The 21190-nt window shown below is 38.9% G+C and overlaps 1 protein-coding gene across 1 annotated transcript in view; it reads right to left on the bottom strand.

Annotated features, from left to right (window-relative positions):
- NEK10 (NIMA related kinase 10) overlaps positions 1-21190 on the bottom strand; it is a 252379-nt gene that overhangs the window by 142007 nt on the left and 89182 nt on the right. The window contains exon 22 of the mRNA XM_052640083.1: positions 650-725. Within this exon, the coding sequence (XP_052496043.1) occupies positions 650-725 (76 nt within the window). The remainder of the gene's footprint in view (positions 1-649; positions 726-21190) is intronic.

Below are 21190 nucleotides of genomic sequence, written 5' to 3'. Positions count from 1 at the left end.
AGATTCAATGCAATCCCTATCAAGCTACCAGCAGTATTTTTCACAGAACTAGAACAAATAATTTCACAACTTGTATGGAAATACAAAAAAACTCGAATAGCCAAAGCAATCTTGAGAAAGAAGAATGGAACTGGAGGAATCAACTTGCCTGACTTCAGGCTCTACTACAAAGCCACAGTCATCAAGACAGTATGGTATTGGCACATAGACAGAAATATAGATCAATGGAACAAAATAGAAAGCCCAGAGATAAATCCACACACCTATGGACACCTTATCTTCGACAAAGGAGGCAAAAATATACAATGGACTAAAGACAATCTCTTTAACAAGTGGTGCAGGGAAAACTGGTCAACCACTTGTAAAAGAATGAAACTAGATCACTTTCTAACACCACACACAAAAATAAACTCAAAATGGATTAGAGGATCATTTCAATTACAAGTAATTAAGGGGCAGAGTTACCTTAAAGGAAAGATAGTTGGTTATTTTAAATATGTAATGGCACAATTCTACACATGTGTATTAACAGGATAATTGAAGAAAACTTATTAGAAGTAAATGTCTTTCCTTTGCACACCAAAAAAAGAAATGAAAGCCCAAACCAGTTAAGACTGATGTTTGAAAACCATAAAATAATTGTCCTTACCAGGAATACAGAATTGTTCCTACAACAGACGTAAGTCTACTGCTTTCTTGTTTTTGCTTTGCCAGGCCAAAGTCAGCTACAATTGAAAAAAAAAAAAAAAAGAAGCAATTTTATTATAATTTCCCAGAATTAGCACTGTTCCTTAGCTTTTAACATTCTGCAGAAAACAAAACAAACAAACCAAAAAAACTATTACAAATCACAAGAGAAAGTTTTTCTTGTCTTTCCCTGTCAAAATGCCCCATGTACAATACTATAAACCATCCCCAGCTTTCATTAATAGTGTACATACATTATGCCATTACGCTATATATCATTAAAAATATTAAAATAATTATTGCTGACTGAAAGATAGGACAAAGTACTTACTGAACTTGTGATTCTACTTTTTAAATTATTCTTTATTATTTTCAAATAAAAGGAACCTACTGTTTTGGCCACAGGACTGGTAAAGGTCAATTTTCATCCCAATCCCAAAGAAAAGCAGTGCCAAAGAATGCTCAAATTACCCCACAATTGCACTCATCTCACACACTAGTAGAAGGTAATGGCACCCCACTCCAATACTCTTGCCTGGAAAATACCATGGACGGAGGAGCCTGTTAGGCTGCAGTCCATGGGGTCACTAACAGTTGGACACGACTGAGCGACTTCAATTTCACTTTTCACTTTCATGCCCTGGAGAAGGAAATGGCAACCCAATTCAGTGTTCTTGCCTGGAAAATTCCAGGGACAGGAGAGCCTGGTGGGCTGCCATCTATGGGCTCACACAGAGTCGGACACGACTGAAGTGGCTTAGCAGCAGCAGCACACGCTAGTAAAGTAATGCTCAAAATTCTCCAAGCCACGCTTGAGCAATACATGAGCCATGAACTTACAGATGTTCAAGCTGGTTTTAGAAAAGGCAGAGGAACCAGAGATCAAATTGCCAACATCCGCTGGATCATGGAAAAAGCAAGGGAGTTCCAGAAAAACATCTATTTCTGTTTTATTGACTATGCCAAAGCCTTTGACTGTGTGGATCACAATATACTGTGGAAAATTCTGAAAGAGATGGGAATACCAGACCACCTGACCTGCCTCTTGAGAAACCTGTATACAGGTTAGGAAGCAACAGTTAAAACTGGACATGGAACAACAGACTGGGTCCAAATAGGGAAAGGAGTACGTCAAGGCTGTATATTGTCATCTTGCTTATTTATATGTAGAGTACATCATGAGAAACGCTGGGTTGGATGAAGCACAAGCTGGAACCAAGATTGCCAGGAGAAATATCAATAACCTCAGATATACAGATGACACCAACATTATCGCAGAAAGTGAAGAGGAACTAAAAGGCCTCTTGATGAAAGTGAAAGAGGAGAGTGAAAAAGTTGGCTTAAAACTCAACATTCAGAAAACTAGGATCATGGTATCTTGTCCTATCACTTCATGGGAAATAGGTGAGGAAACAGTGGAAACAGTGGCAGACTTTATTTTGGGGAGCTCCAAAATCACTGCAGATGGTGACTGTAGCCAGGAAATTAAAAGACACTCATTGGAAGAAAAGTTATGACCAACCTAGACAGCATATCAAAAAGCAGAGACATTACTTTGCCAACAAAGATCCATCTAGTCAAGGCTATGGTTTTTCCAGTAGTCATGTATGGATGTGAGAGTTGGACTGTGAAGAAAGCTGAGCGCCGAAGAATTGATGGTTTTGAACTGTGGTGTTGGAGAGACTCTTGAGAGTCCCTTGGAGTGCAAGAAGATCCAACCAGTCCATCGTAAAGGAGACCAGTCCTGGGTGTTCATTGGAAGGACGGATGTTGAAGCTGAAACTCCAATAATTTGGCTACCTCATGAGAAGAGTTGACTCATTGGAAAAGACCCTGATGCTGGGAGAGATTGGAAGCAGGAGGAGAAGGGGACGACATAGGATGAGATGGCTGAATGGCATCACCGACTCGATGGACATGAGTTTTTGTAGGCTCTGGGAGCTGGTGATGGACACTGAGGCCAGGCATGCTGCAATTCATGGGGTCACAAGAGTCGGACACGACTGAGCAACTGAACTGAACTGAACTGAACTGAATGTTTTGGCATATGGTAATCATCATCTCATGGGCCAAAATAAATAAGTAAACATGGTAAACCTAAATAATCACCATGAAGATCTGAAAACCTGAAATTAATGGCATCTATCTGTATGAAGTCATAGTAAACACAATGTTCACAGTCAAATCAAAATACTTATATAACAATATACTTAATGTTAATATAAATGATTCTAATTTTTAAACTAAATATTTATATTTAATATTAGTCCTAGCTAAATTCTTCCAAGAACCTTCAAATACTTCTTTTTTTCCATTTTTTTAATATAAGTTTATTTAATTGGAGGCTAATTACTTTACAATATTGTAGTGGTTTTGCCATACACTGACATGGATCAAATACTTCTCTTTCTAAGCCACTCAACACCTAAGATCAAAGTGGTAGAAACAGATACTCTTCCTTTTATTAGTGTAAGGATTTGCAAACTTCTCAGTAAGTTTAATTACTAGAATTACACAAAAGGACAGAGTTGAACCAGGGCAAAAATTCAAGTTGCTATTATTAGTAAAGTTTGATGTTCACAATATCACTTTTTTAAGTGCACTAAATATGTATGGAATTTCACTGTGATAAACTTTCAATACAATGTACTTGATTGTCTATAATAAAATGTCTTTGACAGGTTGAAAATATTTTGAAGTACTGACTTTGTTCAAAGTAATATTAATTTGTGTTATAAATAACAATCAGTTCAGTTCAGTCACTCAGTCATGACTCTTTGTGACCCAATGGACTGTAGCATGCCAGGCTTCCCTGTCCACCACCAACTCCTGGAGTTTACTCAAATTCATGTCCATTGAGTCGGTGATAACATCCAACCATCTCATCCTCTGTCATCCCCTTCTCCTCTCACCTTCAATCTTTCCTGCCTTCAGTCTCTTCAAATGAGTCAGTTCTTCACATACCAGTTTACTAAACAACAACCTTGAACTAGCACAGATTTAGCTGCTTACATATATTATCTGCTTTAATACTCAACAATGGGTTAGCAATTATTATAGTTAGTGCCCCTTAGTGATTAAAGGCAAGGACTCTGGAACCAGACAGGCTCAATTCAAATCCTGGCCTCATTATGTGCTACCTGAGTAACCCTGGAGAAGTTATTTAATTTCTGTTTGTAATAGTTTTCTTATCTGTAAAAGTAGTAAGTACTATAATATTAAAATGTGAATAAGTTAACATATACAAATGTAGTATAGCACAGTGATAATCAACTGATGTATATTGTTATTTAATCTCACAATAACCCATTTTACAGATGAAGAAACTGAGGCTCAAAGAGAATATAGGGAGAAATGAATAGTTACACATGAATTTGAGGTTGTTCAATTCTAAAGTCCCAACTCCTCATCAAAACACAATACAGTACTGCCAACAAAGGAAAATCAGCCCTAGACAATTTCATTCACAAAATCAACCAAACATTTAGATAGTAAATGTCAGTCATGCCCAAGCTCTACCAGAAAACAGAAGAGGAGATAACACTTTCCAGTTCAGCTTATGAAATCAGTATTACCAGGAACCAGGTCCAAACAAAGACATTATAAGAAAAGAAAACCTGAGGGCAATTCCCATGAGAATAGATGCTAAAATTATCAATAAAATATAAGTATATTCAATCTAAAGGTATATTTAAAAGGATAACACATAATAACCAAGTGGAGTTTATGCTAGAAATACAAGGCTAGTCCAACATTTAAAAATGAATTAATATTGTTTCCCAGATCAGAACGTTAGAGAAGGAAATTATATGATCATCTCAATTGTTGTGTAAGAAAAATTTGACAAAATTCAGCATCTATTCTTTTCAGCAAAATGGGAAACCCAATAAAGGGCATCTGTGAAAAACCTACAGCTAACTCTCTACTTAATGTTGAAAGACTGAATGCCCTTCCCTTAAGATGAAAAACAAGGCTGGAGGTTAACTCAACTTACAACGATCATTTCACAATATATAACAAATATCAAATCATTATGTTATACATTTTAATATAAGGTTGTATGTCAATCAGATCTCAATTAAAGCAGAAAAGAAAAGACACAGTTGTCTTCTTAATATCCTGATAGAAATTTTGAAGAGATTGTCATATAAGCACATTTTTTGCTGTGCCTTGATAACTAAATTTTAAAGATAAATCAGAAAATAGTATTTTCTCTTTCCTTTCAAAAAAAAAAGAAGAAGAAGAAGAAGAAAGCATGCTAATTATAGAGCAGCATAGAAACAAATACCTAGGAGAACATGACAAATGATATGAAAGACCTATGCAGGGAAAATTATAAATTTTGTTACAGAGTCAAAAAAGACTAGAATTAATGAAGAGAAAGTCAAAATTTATGGATTTGAATTTTCAATATTATATAAATTTCATTCTTCCTAAGTTAATTTATGTAATTCCAATCAAATGATTCTTCATATTTGGGGTGAAACTTCACAAATCGAGTATAAAATTAATATAGAAATAGAAAGAGCCAAGAGGAGACATGGATTTTGAGAGAAAAGAAAACATAGCTTTCTACAATGTATAAAGAATTATTACAAGGCTATAGTAATGAAGACAAGGTTGTATAAACTCAAGACTACAAACAAAAAGGCAAGAATGTCCATTCTCACCATTCCTATTACAAAGCCAAGAAAGCACAATAATTGCATACAAATTTTTCTGCAAAAATTAATTTTTATTTCCCTTTGATTCCTTGGAGTGACATTACTAAATACTATGACAAGTATATGTTTAATTTTGTTAAAACGTTACCAAGCCAAAATATTTTCCAGTGTGTTCTCACCAGACATGTATTAGAGTTCTAGGTGTTTCTGCCTCTTAATCAGCATTTGGAGTTGTCAGGGTTTTTTACTTAGCCATTTTAATTACTATGTAGTGATAGCTCAGTGTAGCTTTAATTTGCATTTTCCTTGGACTGCAAGGAGATCCAACCAGTCCATTCTAAAGGAGATCAGCCCTGGGTCTTCTTTGGAAGGAATTATGCTAAAGCTGAAACTCCAATACTTTCTTTGGCCACCTCAAACAAAGTGTTGACTCATTGGAAAAGACTCTGATGCTAGGAGGGATTGGGGGCAGGAGGAAAAGGGGACGGACAGAGGATGAGATGGCTGGATGGCATCACCGACTCGATGGACAAGAGTTTGAGTGAACTCCGGGAGATGGTGATGGACAGGGAGGCCTGGCGTGCTGCGATTCATGGGGTTGCAAAGAGTCGGATACGACTGAGCGACTGAACTGAACTGACTGAACTGAATGACTAATGGTGTTGAACAATTTTTAGGTACTTATTTGCCATCAGTGTATCTTATTTTATTATTTTTTAAAATTTATTTATTTTAAATGAAGGCTAATTATTTTACAATATTGTAGTGGGTTTTGCCATACATTGACATGAATCAACCATGGGTGTACATGTGTTCCCCATCCTGAACCCCCTCCCACCTCCCTCCCCATCCCATCCCTCATGGCCATCCGAAGGCACCAGCCCCGAGCATCCTTTCTCATGCATCAAAGCAGGACTGGCGATCTGTTTCACATATGATAATATACATGTTTCAATGCTATTCTGTCAAATCATCCCACCCTCACCTTCTCCCACAGAGTCCAAAAGACTGTTCTATACATCTGTGTCTCTCTTGCTGTCTCACATATAAGATCAACATTACCATCTTTCTAAATTCCATATATATACATAAGTATACTGTGTTGGTGTTTTTCGTTCTGACTTATTTCACTCTGTATAATAGGCTCTAGCTTCATCCACGTCATTAGAACTGATTCCAATGTATTCTTTCTAATGGCTGAGTGATATTCCATTGTGTATATGTACCACAGCTTTCTTATCCATTCATCTGCTGATGGGCATCTAGGTTGCTTCCATGTCCTGGCTATTGTAAACAGAGATGCAATGAACATTGTGGTACACGTGTCTCTTTCAAGTCTGGTTTCCTCGGTGTGTATGCCCAGCAGTGGGATTGCTGGGTCATATGGCAGTTCTATTTCCAGTTTTTTAAGGAATCTCCACACTGTTCTCCATAGTGGCTGTACTAGTTTGCATTCCCACCAACAGTGTAAGAGGGTTCCCTTTTCTCCACACCCTCTCCAGCATTTATTGCTTGTAGACTTTTGGATAGCAACCATTCTGACTGGCGTGCGATGGTACCTCATTGTAGTTTTGATTTGCATTTCTCTAATAATGAGTGATGCTGAGCATCTTTTCATGTGTTTGTTAGCCATCTGTATGTCTTCTTTGGAGAAATGTCTGTTTAGTTCTTTGGCCTATTTTTTAATTGGATCATTTATTTTTCTGGAATTGAGCTGCAGCAGTTGCTTATATATTTTTGAGATTAATTCTGTCAGTTGCTTCATTTGCTATTATTTTCTCCCATTCTGAAGGCTGTCTTTTCACCTTGCTTACAGTTTCCTTCATTGTGCAAAAGTTTTTAAGTTTAATTAGGTCCCATTTGTTTATTTTTGCTTTTATTTCCAGTATTCTGGGAGATGGGTCATAGAGGATCCTGCTGTGATTTATGTCAGAAAGTGTTTTGCCTATGTTCTCCTCTAGGAGTTTTATAGATTCCAGTCTTACATTTAGATCTTTAATCCATTTTTTAGTTTATTTTTCTATATGGTGCTAGAAAGTGTTCTAGTTTCATTCTTGTACAAGTGGTTGACCAGTTTTCCCAGCAGCACTTGTTGAAGAGATTGCCTTTTCTCCATTGTATATTTTTGCCTCCTTTGTCAAAGATAAGGTGTCCATAGGTGTGTGGATTTATCTCTGGGCTTTCTATTTTGTTCCATTGATCTATATTTCTGTCTTTGTGCCAGTACCATACTGTCTTGATGACTGCAGCTTTGTAGTATAGCCTGAAGTCAGGCAGGTTGATTCCTCCATTTCCATTCTTTTTCTCAAGATTGCTTTGGCTATTTTGAGGTTTTTTGTATTTCCATACAAGTTGTGAAATTATTTGTTCTAGTTCTCTGAAAAATACTGTTGGTAGCTTGATAGGGATTGCACTGAATCTATAGATTGCTTTAGGTGGTATACTCATTTTCACTATATTGATTCTTCCATTCCATGAACATGGTATATTTCTCCATCTATTTCTGTCCTCTTTGATTTCTTTCATCAGTGTTTTATAGTTTTCTATATATAGGACTTTTGTTTCTTTAGGTAGATATATTCCTAAGTATTTTATTCTTTTCGTTGCAATGGTGAATGGGATTGTTTCCTTAATTTCTCTTTCATTTTTCTCATTGTTAGTGTATAGGAGTGCAAAGGATTTCTGTGTGTTGATTTTATATCCTGCAACTTTACTATATTCATTGATTAGCACTAGTAGTTTTCTGGTGGAGTCTTTAGGGTTTCTATGTAGAGGATCATGTCATCTGCAAACAGTGAGAGTTTTACTTCTTTTCTAATCTGGATTCCTTTTATTTCTCTTTCTTCTCTGATTGCTGTGGCTAAAACTTCCAAAACTATATTGAATAGTAGTGGTGAGACTGGGCACCCTTGTCTTGTTCCTGACTTTAGGGGAAATGCTTTCAACTCTTCACCATTGAGGATAATGTTTGCTGTGGATTTTATTACATAACTTTTATTATGTTGAGGGATGTTCCTTCTATTCCTTCTTTCTGAAGAGTTTTTATCATAAATGGATGTTGAATTTTGTCTAAGGCTTTCTCTGCATCTATTGAGATAATCATATGGTTTTTATCTTTCAATTTGTTAATGTTGTGTATTACATTGATTGATTTGTAGATATTACAGAATCCTTGCATCCCTGGGATAAAGCCCATTTGGTCAATGATGTATAATCTTTTTAGTATGTTATTGGATTCTGTTTGCTAGAATTTTGTTAAGGATTTTTGTATCTATGTTCATCAGTGATATTGGCCTGTAGTTTTCTTTTTTTGTGGCATCTTTGTCTGGTTTTGGTATTAGGGTGATGATGGCCTCATAGAATGAGTTTGGAAGTTTATCTTCCTCTGCTATTTTCTGGAAGAGTTTGAGTAGGATAGGTATTATCTCGTCTCTGAATTTTTGCTAGAATTCAGCTGTGAAGCCATCTGGTACTGGGCTTTTGTTTGCTGGAATATTTCTGGTTAGTTTTGATTTCCATGCTTGTGATGGGTCTCTTAAGATTTTCTATTTCTTCCTGGTTCAGTTTTGGAAAGTTATACTTTTCTAAGAATTTGTCCATTTCTTCCAAGTTGTCCATTTTATTGGTATATAGTTGCTGATAGTAGTCTCTTATGATCCTTTGTATTTCTGTGTTGTCTGTTGTGATTTCTCCATTTTCATTTCTAATTTTGTTGATTTGATTCTTCTCCCTTTGTTTCTTGATGAGTCTGGTTTGTCAATTTATTTATCTTTTCAAAGAACCAGGTTTTAGTTTTGTTGATTTTTGCTATGGTCTCTTTTGTTTCTTTTGCATTTATTTCTGCCCTAATTTTTATAATTTCTTTCCTTCTACTCTCCCTGGGATTCTTCATTTCCTTTTATAGTTGCTTTAGTTGTAGAGTTAGGTTATTTAGTTGACTTTTTTCTTGTTTCTTGAGGTATGCCTGTATTGTTATGAACCTTGCCCTTAGCACTACTTTTACAGTGTCCCATAGGTTTGGTGTTGTTGTGTTTTCATTTTCATTCATTTATATGCATATTTTGGTTTCTTTTTTTATTTCTTCTGTGATTTGTTGGTTACTCAGAAGCGTGTTGTTCAGCCTCCATATGTTGGAATTTTTAATAGTTTTTTTTCCTGTACTTCAGATCTAATCTTACTGCATTGTGATCAGAAAAGATGCTTGGAATGATTTCATTTTTTTTGAATTTACCAAAGCTAGATTTATGGCCCAGGATGTGATCTATCCTGGAGAAGGTTCTGTGTGCGCTTGAGAAAAAGGTGAAAATCATTGTTTTGGGGGTGAAATGTCCTATAAATATCAATTAGGAATAACTGGTCCATTGTATGATTTAAAACTTGTGTTTCCCTGTTAATTTCCTGTTTAGTTGATCTATCCATAGATGTGAGTGCGGTATTAAAGTATCCCACTATTACTGTGTTATTGTTAATTTCCCCTTTCGTTCTTGTTAGCATTTGTCTTACATATTTCAGTGCTCCTATGTTGGGTGCATATATATTTATAATTGTTATATTCTCTTCTTCAAGTGATCCTTTGATCATTATGTAGTGTCCTTCTTTGTCTCTTTTCACAGCCTTTATTTCAAAGTCTATTTTATCTGATATGAGTATTCCTACTCCTGGTTTCTTTTGGTCTCCATTTGTGTGAAATATCTTTTTCCAGCCCTTCACTTTCAGTCTGTATGTGTCCCTTGTTTTGAGGTGGGTCTCTTGTAGACAGCATATGTAGGGGTCTTGTTTTTGTATCCATTCAGCCAGTCTTTGTCTTTTGGTTGGGGCATTCAACCCATTTACATTTAAGCTAATTTTTGATAAGTATTATCCCATTGCCAATTGTTTTGGGGTTCAAGTTTATACACCTTTTCTGTATTTCCTGTCTAGAGAATATCTTTTAGCATTTGTTGGAGAGCTAGTTTGGTGGTGCTGAATTCTCTCAGCTTTTGCTTGTCTGTAAAGCTTTTGATTTCTCCATCATATTTGAATAAGATTCTTACTGGGTACAGTAATCTTGGTTGTAGATTTTTCTGTTTCATCACTTTAAGTATGTCCTGCCAATCCCTTCTGGCCTGAAGAGTTTCTATTGAAAGATCAGCTGTTATCCTTATGGGAATCCCCTTGTGTGTTATTTGCTGTTTTTCCCTTGCTGTTTTTATATTTGTTTTTTGTGTTTGATCTTTGTTGATTTGATTAATATGTGTCTTGGGGTATTTCACCTTGGGTTTATCCTATTTGGGGCTCTCTGGGATTCTTGGACTTGGGTGACTATTTCCTTCCCCATTTTAGGGAAGTTTTCAACTATTATCTCCTCAAGTATTTTCTCATGGCCTTTCTTTTTGTCTTCTTCTTCTGGGACTCCTATGATTCGAATGTTGGAGTGTTTGACATTGTCCCAGAGGTCTCTGAGGTTTTCCTCATTCCTTTAAATTCTTTTTTCTTTTTTCCTTTTTGCTTCATTTATTTCCACCATTCTATCTTCTACCTCACTTATCCTATCTTCTGCTTCAGTTATTTGTTCCCTCCAGAGTGTTTTTTATCTCATTTATTACATTATTCATTATTTATTAACTCTTTTTTATTTCTTCTAGGTCCTTGTTAAACATTTCTTGCATTTTCTCAATCCTTGTCTCCAGGCGATTTATATGTAACTCCATTTTGTTTTTAGGATTTTGGATCATTTTTACTATTATTATTCTGAATTCTTTTTCAGGTAGACTCCCTATGTCCTCTTTTGTTTGGTTTGGTGGGCATTTATCATGTTCCTTTACCTGCTGAGTATTTCTCTGCCTTTTCATCTTGTTTAAATTGCTGTGTTTGGGGTGCCCTTTCTGTATTCTGGCAGTTTGTGGTTCCTCTTTATTGTGGAGGTTCCTCCCTGTGGGTGGGGTTGGACAAATGGCTTGTCAAGGTTTCCTGGTTAGGGAAACTTGCATCAGTGTTCTGGTGGGTGGAGCTGAACTTTTTCTCTCTGGAGTGCAATGAAGTGTCCAGTAGTAAGTTTTGAGATGTCTATGGGTTTGGTGTGACTTTGGGCAGCCTGTATATTAAAGCTCAGGGCTATGTTCCTGCATTGCTGGAGAATTTGCATGGTATGTCTTGCTCTGGAACTTGTTGGCTCTTGGGTGGAGCTTGGTTTCAGTGTAGGTATGGAGGCTTTTGGATGAGCTCTTATCAATTAATGTTCCCTGGAGTCAGGAGTTCTCTGGTGTTCTCGGGTTTGGGACTTAAGCCTCCTGCCTCTGGTTTTCAGTCTTATTCTTACAGGAGCCTCAAGACTTCTCCATCCATACAGCACTGATGACAAAACATCTAGATTAATGGAGAAAAGATTCTCCACAATGAGAAACACCCAGAAAGGTTCACTGAGTTACATGGAGAAGAGAAGAGGGAGGAGGGAGAAAGAGGTGACCAGGAGGAGAAGAGGGGGAATCAAAAGGGGAGAGAGCAATCTAGCCAGTAATCAAATCTCTGTGTGCTCTCCACAGCCTGGAACACCCAGAGAGGTTCAAGGAGTTACATAGAGAAGAGAAGAGGGAGGAAGGAGATAGAGGTGACCAGGAGGAAATGAGGCAGGGTCAAAAGGAGAGAGACAAATCTAGCCAGCAATCAGTTCCCTAAGTGTTCTCCACAGCCTGGAACACACAAACAGATGCACAGAGTTGGGTAGAGAAGAGAAGGGGGAGGGAGGAGATAGAGGTGACCTAGGGGAGAAAACGGAGAGTCAAAAGGGGGAGAGGGCAATCAAGCCAGTAATCACACTCCTAAGTAAAAATTCGTACTGAAGATTGGATTCTTAAAGGTACAAGATTGATAACAAATACCAAAAAGCAAAGATTAAAAATCTAGAGTAGAAGTTAGACTCTCAAAATTACAATATTTTTTAAAAAAAAACAAGCAAAACAAAATCACAAAGATTATAAAAAATATATATGAAGTTTGCTTTAAAAATAGGGTCTTTTTTTTTGCAAGGTAATAGTAGGTTATGAAAATTAAAGGAGTAATAGAGGACTTAAAACTAAAAAATTAAAATTTTTTTAAATAATAATAGTAAAAATATATCTAGGAATTTCTCTGGAGCTGTTGCAGGCAGTGTGAGGTCAGTTCAGTTTTAGATAGCTCCTTGTTCCAGCTTTACTTCTCCAGATCTATAGGCCCCTTCCAATGTAGTCGGTGCTATCTACAGGATTTTAATCTGTTGCACCTGTCACTTCCAAAGTGGTTCCCTCTGTTTGTGTCAGCTTATTCTGTTTGCTGGTCTCTTCAGTGTCTAATTTCCACCCTGACACAAGGGGGTGAAGGTGGTCACTTATTTAGGCTCACTTTTTCAGTCGTGCTGTGGGGAGGGAGGACACTGCAAACAAATATCACTGGCATATGTGGGGAGCGCTCACAGTGTCTCAGCCACACTGGGTTTGCCCCCACTCACAGCTTGTGTGCTTTCCCAGTATACACTGTTCAGGCTTCGAGTTGCTCTGCAGAGGAACTGTCTAAAGCAGGCCCTGGGTTGCATGCACTTCCCAGATCTAAGCTGCTCAGGCTCAAGTTCTTGGGTACTCCAAAAGGCACAGACTCAGTTCGGCCTGCATTTTGTGCCCTTCCCAGGTCCAAGCAGCTCAGGCAACCAGGTGCTTGGTGAGTGCACTTTCCCCAGGTGCGGTGCATCTTATCACCTCCTCGGTCCCAGCCGCTCAGTTTCCTGGGTGTGCCATCTCAGATGCACCATGCATCTCTTCTGGGCAGCTGATCTCTGGCTGCAACCCTCCCAGTGGATGTCATCCATCCAGGATCCCAGGAAGGCTTGGTTGGCAACTGGGAGCCACTTGCAGTTTGGTGGAGGATGCCATCCCTGGGGCCAAGTTTGCCCCTTTCTGGCTCTGGCTGCCACCCGCCCACCCCCTGCCTCCAGTGGGGGATGGGCCTCTCTACTTCTGGCTAGCTCTCCTCTGGTATTTTCTCAGTCCTTCGTTCTGTGAGCGGGCCAGCTGTGTCTTAGGTTAGGGCTTTTCACGGGAAAGTTCTCTCTCTCTCTCTTTTTCTTTTCTCTCTCTCTCTGGCTATCCCACAGTTTGGGTTTCTATCTCACGTTAGCTCCCTCAGATTGCCCTCAGAGCATTCAGGCCTGGTCCTTACCCTAAGCAATGGCTGAGCCTCCCTGTTCAGCCTCCACTTGCTGGTGGTGGATGCAAGCGTCTGGGCTACTTCTCCGCTGGGAACTGCCATTAGGCACGCAATCTGTGGGGTTTATTTATTTATTTATTTATTTTTCCTCCCAGTTATGTTGCCCTCTGAGATTCCAAAACTCCCCACAGACCCACCAATGAGAGGGTTTCCTGGTGTTTCGAAACTTCTCTTCTTTTACGACTCCCTCCTGGGGACATATCTCCATCCCGAACTCTTTTGTCTGTCTTTTTATCTTCTATATTTTGTCCTACCTCCTTTCAAAGACAGTGGGCTGCCTTTCTGGGTGCCTGGTGTCCTCTGCCTATGTTCAGAAGCTGTTTTGTGGAATTTACTCAGCATTCAAATGTTCTTTCAATGAATTTGTGGGGGAGAAAGTGGTCTCCCTGTCCTATTCCTCCATCATCTTCTGTATCTTTTTGCTGCAATTCTTGTTCAAAATTTGGTCCTTTTTTTCCATTGGATTGTTTGTTTTCTTATTATTGAGCTTTCTTATTGCTTGTATTATTGATACAAATTCTTTGTTAAATAGATGACCTACCTATATTTTCTCCCAGTCTGCAACTTGTCTTTTCATTCTATTAGTAATATCTTTCATAGACAGTAAGTTTTAAACTTCAGTGAAACTCAATGAATTTTTTTCTTTTATATGTAATGATTTTAATGTTATAGTTAAGAAATATTTATCTAACTTATGTAAAACAGTCCAGACTATTCTGCTGAAGGGCCACAGAGAGAAGAGGTCCTGGTGAATGAGAGACCAAGTTCCAGCCAAAAGTCAGAACTAATTGCCAGTCATATGAGTGAGGCTTCTTCAAAGTTGACTCCCAGGCCAAGCAGCTTCCTTGGTAGCTCAGCTGGTAAAGAATCTGCCTGCAAAGCAGGAGACCCCAGTTTGATTCCTGGGTCAGGAAGATCCCCTGTAAAGGGAGCAGCTACCCACTCCAATAGAAATGCCTGGAGAATTCCATGGACAGAGGAGTCTGGTAGGCTACAGTCCATGGGTCGCAAAGAGTCAGATACGAGTGAGTGACTTTCACTTTCTTTCCCAGGCCAAGTCAAGACTTCCAATGATGCAGCCTTGGCTCACAGCCTGTCTGAAACCTCATGAGAGACCCTGAGCCAGAAGCATTCAGCAAGGCTGCTGCTGGATTCCTGACCCTAGAAATGGTGAGAAAATAAATGTGTGTTGTCTTAAGCCACTAAGTTTTGTGGTAACTGGTTACACAACAATGGATAATTAATACAATCACTATCACCTAGTTCAGGCCACCATGAACTCTCCTGAACTATACTGAACTATACTTTCTAAGCAGACTCCCCATATTCATTACTACCTTCCAAAACATAATTCTCAAACCAGCACTACAATCTTTGAAAAACCTAAACCAGTATCACTACTTAGAGGTTAAAATTCCTCAAAGGCTTCAGATGATACTAAGAATAAAGACCAAACTCCTACCAGGCATAAAAGACAGTATATAATCTGGTTTTTCAGAAAGGGCTTTGAGAGGGTAGCAGGCAGGAAGGACAGGGGTCTCCAAATGGAGGAAATAAGCTGCAAGTGTCAGACATTTTTTTTATCTCTCTCTTCAGCAGCAGGAGGAAACAAACCTGTCATTTTTTTCCCCTTCTCTATTCAAATTTAAAAAGAGGTTTCTCTTAAAATTCTGTGTTGCCATGACACCTGGTTCCACTAGAACTTTTCTCAAACCTTGAGCTAACCAATGCATTTTTCTTACAGAAATGTTTGTCTTAAGCTATGTTAATGTACTGTGTATTTACCCTAGACTCTGTCTTCAAGTTGGTTCCACCTAAAGGCTCAGAACTGACTTGACAAACCAGTATGTTATACTCTTACATTGTTCTCCTAATCTATGTTAATGAACGCAATATATTTGTATGGAAATCTGCCTTTCTTCAAAATTCTTGTCAATTGTTTTATGGCCTGGGATGACTCAGTTCAGTTCAGTTCAGTTGCTCAGTCGTGTCCGACTCTTTGCAACCCCATGAATCGCAGCACGCCAGGCCTCCCTGTCCATCACCAACTCCTGGAGTTTACCCAAACTCATGTCCATTGAGTTGATGATGCCATCCAACCATCTCATCCTCTGTTGTCCCCTTCTCCTCCTGCCTTCAATCTTTCCCAGCATCAGGGGCTTTACCAGTGAGTCAGTTCTTCGCATTAGGTGGCCAAAGTATTGGATTTTCAGCTTCAACCTCAGTACTTCCAATAAACACCCAGGACTGATCTCCTTTAGGATGGACTTGTTGGGTCTCCTTGCAGTCCAAGGGACTCTCAAGAGTCTTCTCCAACACCACACTTCAAAAGCATCAATTCTTCGGCACTCAGCTTTCTTCACAGTCCAACTCTCACATCCATACATGACTACTGGAAAAACCATAGCCTTGACGGACCTTTGTTGGAAAAGTAATATCTCTGCTTTTTAATTTGCTGTCTAGGTTGGTCATAACTTTCCTTCCAAGGAGTAAACATCTTTTAATTTCCTGGCTGCAATCACCATCTGCAGTGATTTTGGAGCCCCCCCAAAATTAAGTTAGCTACTGTTTCCATTCCACTGTTTCCTCATCTATTTCCCATGAAGTGATGAGACCAGATGCCTTGATCTTAGTTTTCTGAATGTTGAGGTTTAAGCCAACTTTTTCACTCTCCTCTTTCACTTTCATCAAGAGGCTCTTTAGTTCTTCTTCACTTTCTTCCATAAGAGTGGTGTCATCTGCATATCTGAGGTTATTGATATTTCTCCTGGCACTAGGTTGGTGACCAGCCTAGTGTATATGTGTATATATGTATCTAGATCTACATATATTTATTCATAAGTACATGCATGTGTGTGCTCAGTCACTTCAGTTGTGTGTGACTCTTTACGACCCTATGGAATGTAACCCACTAGGCTCCTCTGTCCATGGGATTCCCCAGGCAAGAATACTGAAGCGAGTTGCCATGCCCTCCTCCAGGGGATCTTCCTGACCCAGGGATCAAACCCAAGTCTCTCACGTTTCCTGCACTGGCAAATGGGTTCTTTACCACTAGCGCCACCTGGGAAGCCCTCATAAGTATATACATACACTTTATTCATATACACATACACACATACATATGTACATACACAGACAATTCAGTCATAAAAAAGACTGAAATCTTGCCATTTTCAATAACATGGATGGACCTTGAGGGCATTATACTAAGTGAAATAAGTCAGACAGAGAAAGACATACTGCATAATCTCACTTACATGTGGACTGTAAAAAAAACAAAAACAAATCAAGCTCATAGATACATAGAACAGACTGGTGGTTGCCAAATGCAGAGGATAGGGAGTGGGAGAAATGGGTGAAGGAGGTCAAAATACAAACTTCCAGTTCTAACATAAATAAGTCCTGGGGATGTCATATACAGCATGGTGACTATAGTTAATAATGCTGTATTGCATATTTGAAAGTTGCTAAGGAAATAGATGGGGAAACAGTGAAAACAGTGTCAGACTTTATTTTGGGGGGGCTCCAAAATCACTGCAGATGGTGACTGCAGCCACGAAATTAAAAGACGCTTACTCCTTGGAAGAAAAGTTATGACCAACCTAGACAGCATATTCAAAAGCAGAGACATTACTTTGCCAACTAAGGTCCGTCTAGTCAAGGCTATAGTTTTTCCTGTGGTCATGTATGGATGTGATAGTTGGACTGTGAAGAAGGCTGAGCACTGAAGAATTGATGCCTTTGAACTGTGGTGTTGGAGAAGACTCCTGAGAGTCCCTTGGACTGCAAGGAGATCCAACCAGTCCATTCTGAAGGAGATCAGTCCTGGGTGTTCTTTGGAAGGAATGATGCTAAAGCTGAAAGTCCAGTACTTTGGCCACCTCATGCGAAGAGTTGACTCATTGGAAAAGACTCTGATGCTGGGAGGGATTGGGGGCAGGAGGAGAAGGGGATGACAGAGGATGAGGAGGCTGGATGGCATCACTGACTCGATGGACGTGAGTCTGAGTGAACTCCGGGAGTTGGTGATGGACAGGGAGCTGCGATTCATGGGGTTGCAAAGAGTCGGACACGACTGAGAGACTAAACTGAACTGAACTGAAGAGAGTAGATCTTAAAAGGTTCTCAACACAAAAGAAAAAAATTAACTATGTAACATGATGGGTGTTAACTTGGCTTATTGTGATGATCATTTTATAATGTATACAAATACCAAATAATTATGTTGTTCACCTGAAACTAAAAGAATGTATATGTCACTTATAACTCCAAAAGTTTTAAATTAGAAATTTTTAAAAAATAAAAATGATAATTTCCAAAGCACCCTTTCTTAGTAAAGTACTAGATGATACACTTTGGCAAAATAAGGGAGTTATAAAAGAAAGAGAAGTCCAGAGGATGTAGGAAATAGAGGCTCCAACCAGAGAAGGAGCAGGGAGTTCCCTGGTGGTCTAGTTGTTAGGGTTCAGTGCAGTGGCACACATTCAATCCCTGGTCAGGAGACAGATCTCACAAGCTGTATGGTGTAGCCAAATAAAAAAAAGAAGAAGAAGACCATGAAAGTTCCAGGACAACAGCTGTGTAACAGACCTAAAGTCAAACTCAGTCCATGTTACAACAGACAACTACAGAAAATAAGTATCCAACAGAAGAAAAACCTGAGAGTAACTGTCTTGTCTGACCATGTGGAAAATAGACAAAGAGGACTTTTATATTCCTTTTAGAAGATCTGGGAAGAAGAAATGAAAGTACACAGAAAACTAGGAAAATTTAAAAACAAAAAAAGAAGGCAATTATTAACTCTAAGAAAAACCAAAGGCCTATAAGGAAGGAGAAATAATCAACATTGAACAATAGTTACACAGTAGTAATAATGTAAGTACTAAATACTGATTTAACCCCCGGTTGTGCCATAAATTGGAGAAGGGAATGGTAAACCACTCCAGTATTCTTGCTTGGAGAATTCCATGGACAGAGAAGCCTGGTGGGCTATAGTCCATGGGGTCACAAAGAGTCAGACACAACTGAGCGACTTTCACTTTAACACTGTGCTATAAATATATTGCAGGATGGCAGGTGGGGAAGAAGAGAAAACAAGAAAGTTGAATCCTCAACTATCATATTAATAGTCTCTCAGTCATATCTGACTCTTTGTACCCCATGAACTGTAGCCCGCCAGGTTCCTCTGTCCATGGGATTTTCCAGGCAAGAATACTGGAGTGGGTAGCCATTTTTTTCTCCAGGGGATCTTCCCAACGCAGGGATCAAACCCATATCTCCCATATTACAGGTGGATTTTTTTACTGTCTGAGCCACCAGGGAAGCCCAAGAATACTGGAATGGGTTGCCATGCCCTCCCTCCAGGGAATCTTCCCAACCCAGGGATCCAACCCAGGTCTCTGGCATTGCAGGCAGATTATTGGCTGAGCCACCAAGGAAGTCAATGGAAAACCAAATACCAGAAAATAGAGCTAAAAAAGAATGAAAAGTGGTTGTTTTAAGGAAATGGAACTGAGGGTTGCATAGGGATAGGTTTTTCTTTATAAGATTTTTAGCACTATCTTATTTTGTAAACCATTTTGATGTGTGATACTGGTTAAAGAAAATAAATATAAGAATGGCTTGAAATAAGTTTAGACAGAAAATAAGTCAGACTGCTACAATAAAAGATTAACTTCAATGTATTTAAATGTAAGAAAATGGTATGTAGCATTGGCTAGACTCAGAAAATATAGTCTGAAAAATCACCTTTAGAAAGACTAAATAGATCTATTAAACTATTAAACATCTGTTTAATAGTATTAATATATATATATACACACACTGTTTGGTATGAAATTCAAACACACAATTTATAATAATCCTTATTAATTTATAAGTTAAAATATCTACAAGCATACAAACATTAAACAGTAAAAATTTTTTAAGAAGTGAAGTCGTTCAGTCGTTCCAACTCTTTGCGACCCCATAGACTGTAGCCTACCAGGCTCCTCCATCCATGGGATTTTCCAGGCAAAAAAACTGGAGTGGGTTGCCATTTCCTTCTCCAGGAGATCTTCCCAACCCAGGGATTGAACCCGGGTGTCCCACATCTTAGGCAGATGCTTTACTGTCTGAGCCACCAAGGAAGTCCTGAAAAAAGATTCTTAAGGAAACACAAGTACAATTCAGAAAAAGAAGAAAGTAAACAGCTTATAATAAACAAAATTATAATTAACTTCTAGATTAAGTGAATTAAATGTGTATCCTTAAGGGTCACAATTATTTGACTTTATCACATATACCAAAAAGCATTGTCTTGAAATACTACCAAGTAAGTTTTCACTGAAGATTTTGATAGAGCTTCTGTTTGGGGATTTTTTTAAACTAATGTAGCATGCTCTAACCAAAACAAAAATCTGGACAGTGAATCTAATCGTTGTTACTGAGGATGTGGTTATGGTAAAAGCCTACATTTGAAATTGCCTTCACGAGGAATCAGATTCTTCCCAAACTAAGAGACTCAGCTTTAAAACATTGTCAAATCTCTTTCAGGTTTCCCAGGTTGTGCTAGTGGTAAAGAACCCTCCTGCCAATGTAGGGAAACACAGGCTCAATTCCTGGGTCAGGAAAATCCCCTGAAGGAGGGCATGGCAACCCATTCCAGTTTTCTTGCCTGGAGGATCCATGGACAGAGGAGTTTGGCAGCCTCGATCCAAAGGTTGCAAAGAGTTGAACACAACTGACAAAACTTAGCACACATGCATGCAGGCATGCACAAATGTCTTTCACATCAGTAAAATTTAGGAGAGGATCTCCTAAGTTGGGTGCCTAAGGCAATTCACTGGGCAGGGGAGGAGCGGGAAATATCAAAATCTCTATCTTGAATTTTAACGCACCCCTTTGCATGTTATTTCTGTTGACATCATGTACTATAGAATAATTATACAGTGATATGTGAATCAGTTCAGTTCAGTTCAGTTCAGTCGCTCAGTCATGTCCGACTCTTTGCGACCCCATGAATCGCAGCACGCCAGGCCTCCCTATTCATCACCATCTCCCAGAGTTCACCCAGACTCACGTCCATCGAGTCCGTGATGCCATCCAGCCATCTCATCCTCGGTCATCCCCTTCTCCTCCTGCCCCCAATCCCTCCCAGCATCAGAGTCTTTTCCAATGAATCAACTCTTCGCATGAGGTGGCCAAAGTACTGGACTTTCAGCTTTAGCATCATTCCTTCCAAAGAAATCCCAGGGCTGATCTCTTTCAGAATGGACTGGTTGGATCTTCTTGCAGTCCAAGGGACTCTCAGGAGTCTTCTCCAACACCACAGTTCAAAAGCATCAATTCTTTGGTGCTCAGCCATTTATAAATAAGCATACATATATTGCCCCTTCACAGATCACAGCCTTATCATGGCAAAGGTGCTGGCATAACTGAATGAAACTATGAGGCTAGGAGTCACCAAGATGGATGGGTCATATGGAAGATTTCGGACAAACAAAATGCTGTCCACTGGAGAAGGAAATGGAATCCACTCCAGCTGGACAGTATGAAAAGGCAAAAAGATATGATGCTGGAAGATGAGACCCCCTCCAGGTTGGAAAGTATCCAATACACTACTGGGGAAGAGTGGAGGGCAATTA

Source organism: Budorcas taxicolor, chromosome 1, assembly GCF_023091745.1.
Source record: "Budorcas taxicolor isolate Tak-1 chromosome 1, Takin1.1, whole genome shotgun sequence".
Taxonomy (NCBI): domain Eukaryota; kingdom Metazoa; phylum Chordata; class Mammalia; order Artiodactyla; family Bovidae; genus Budorcas; species Budorcas taxicolor.
The sequence above is the reverse complement of the archived record's forward strand: the minus strand, read 5'-3'. Positions and strand labels throughout refer to the sequence as shown.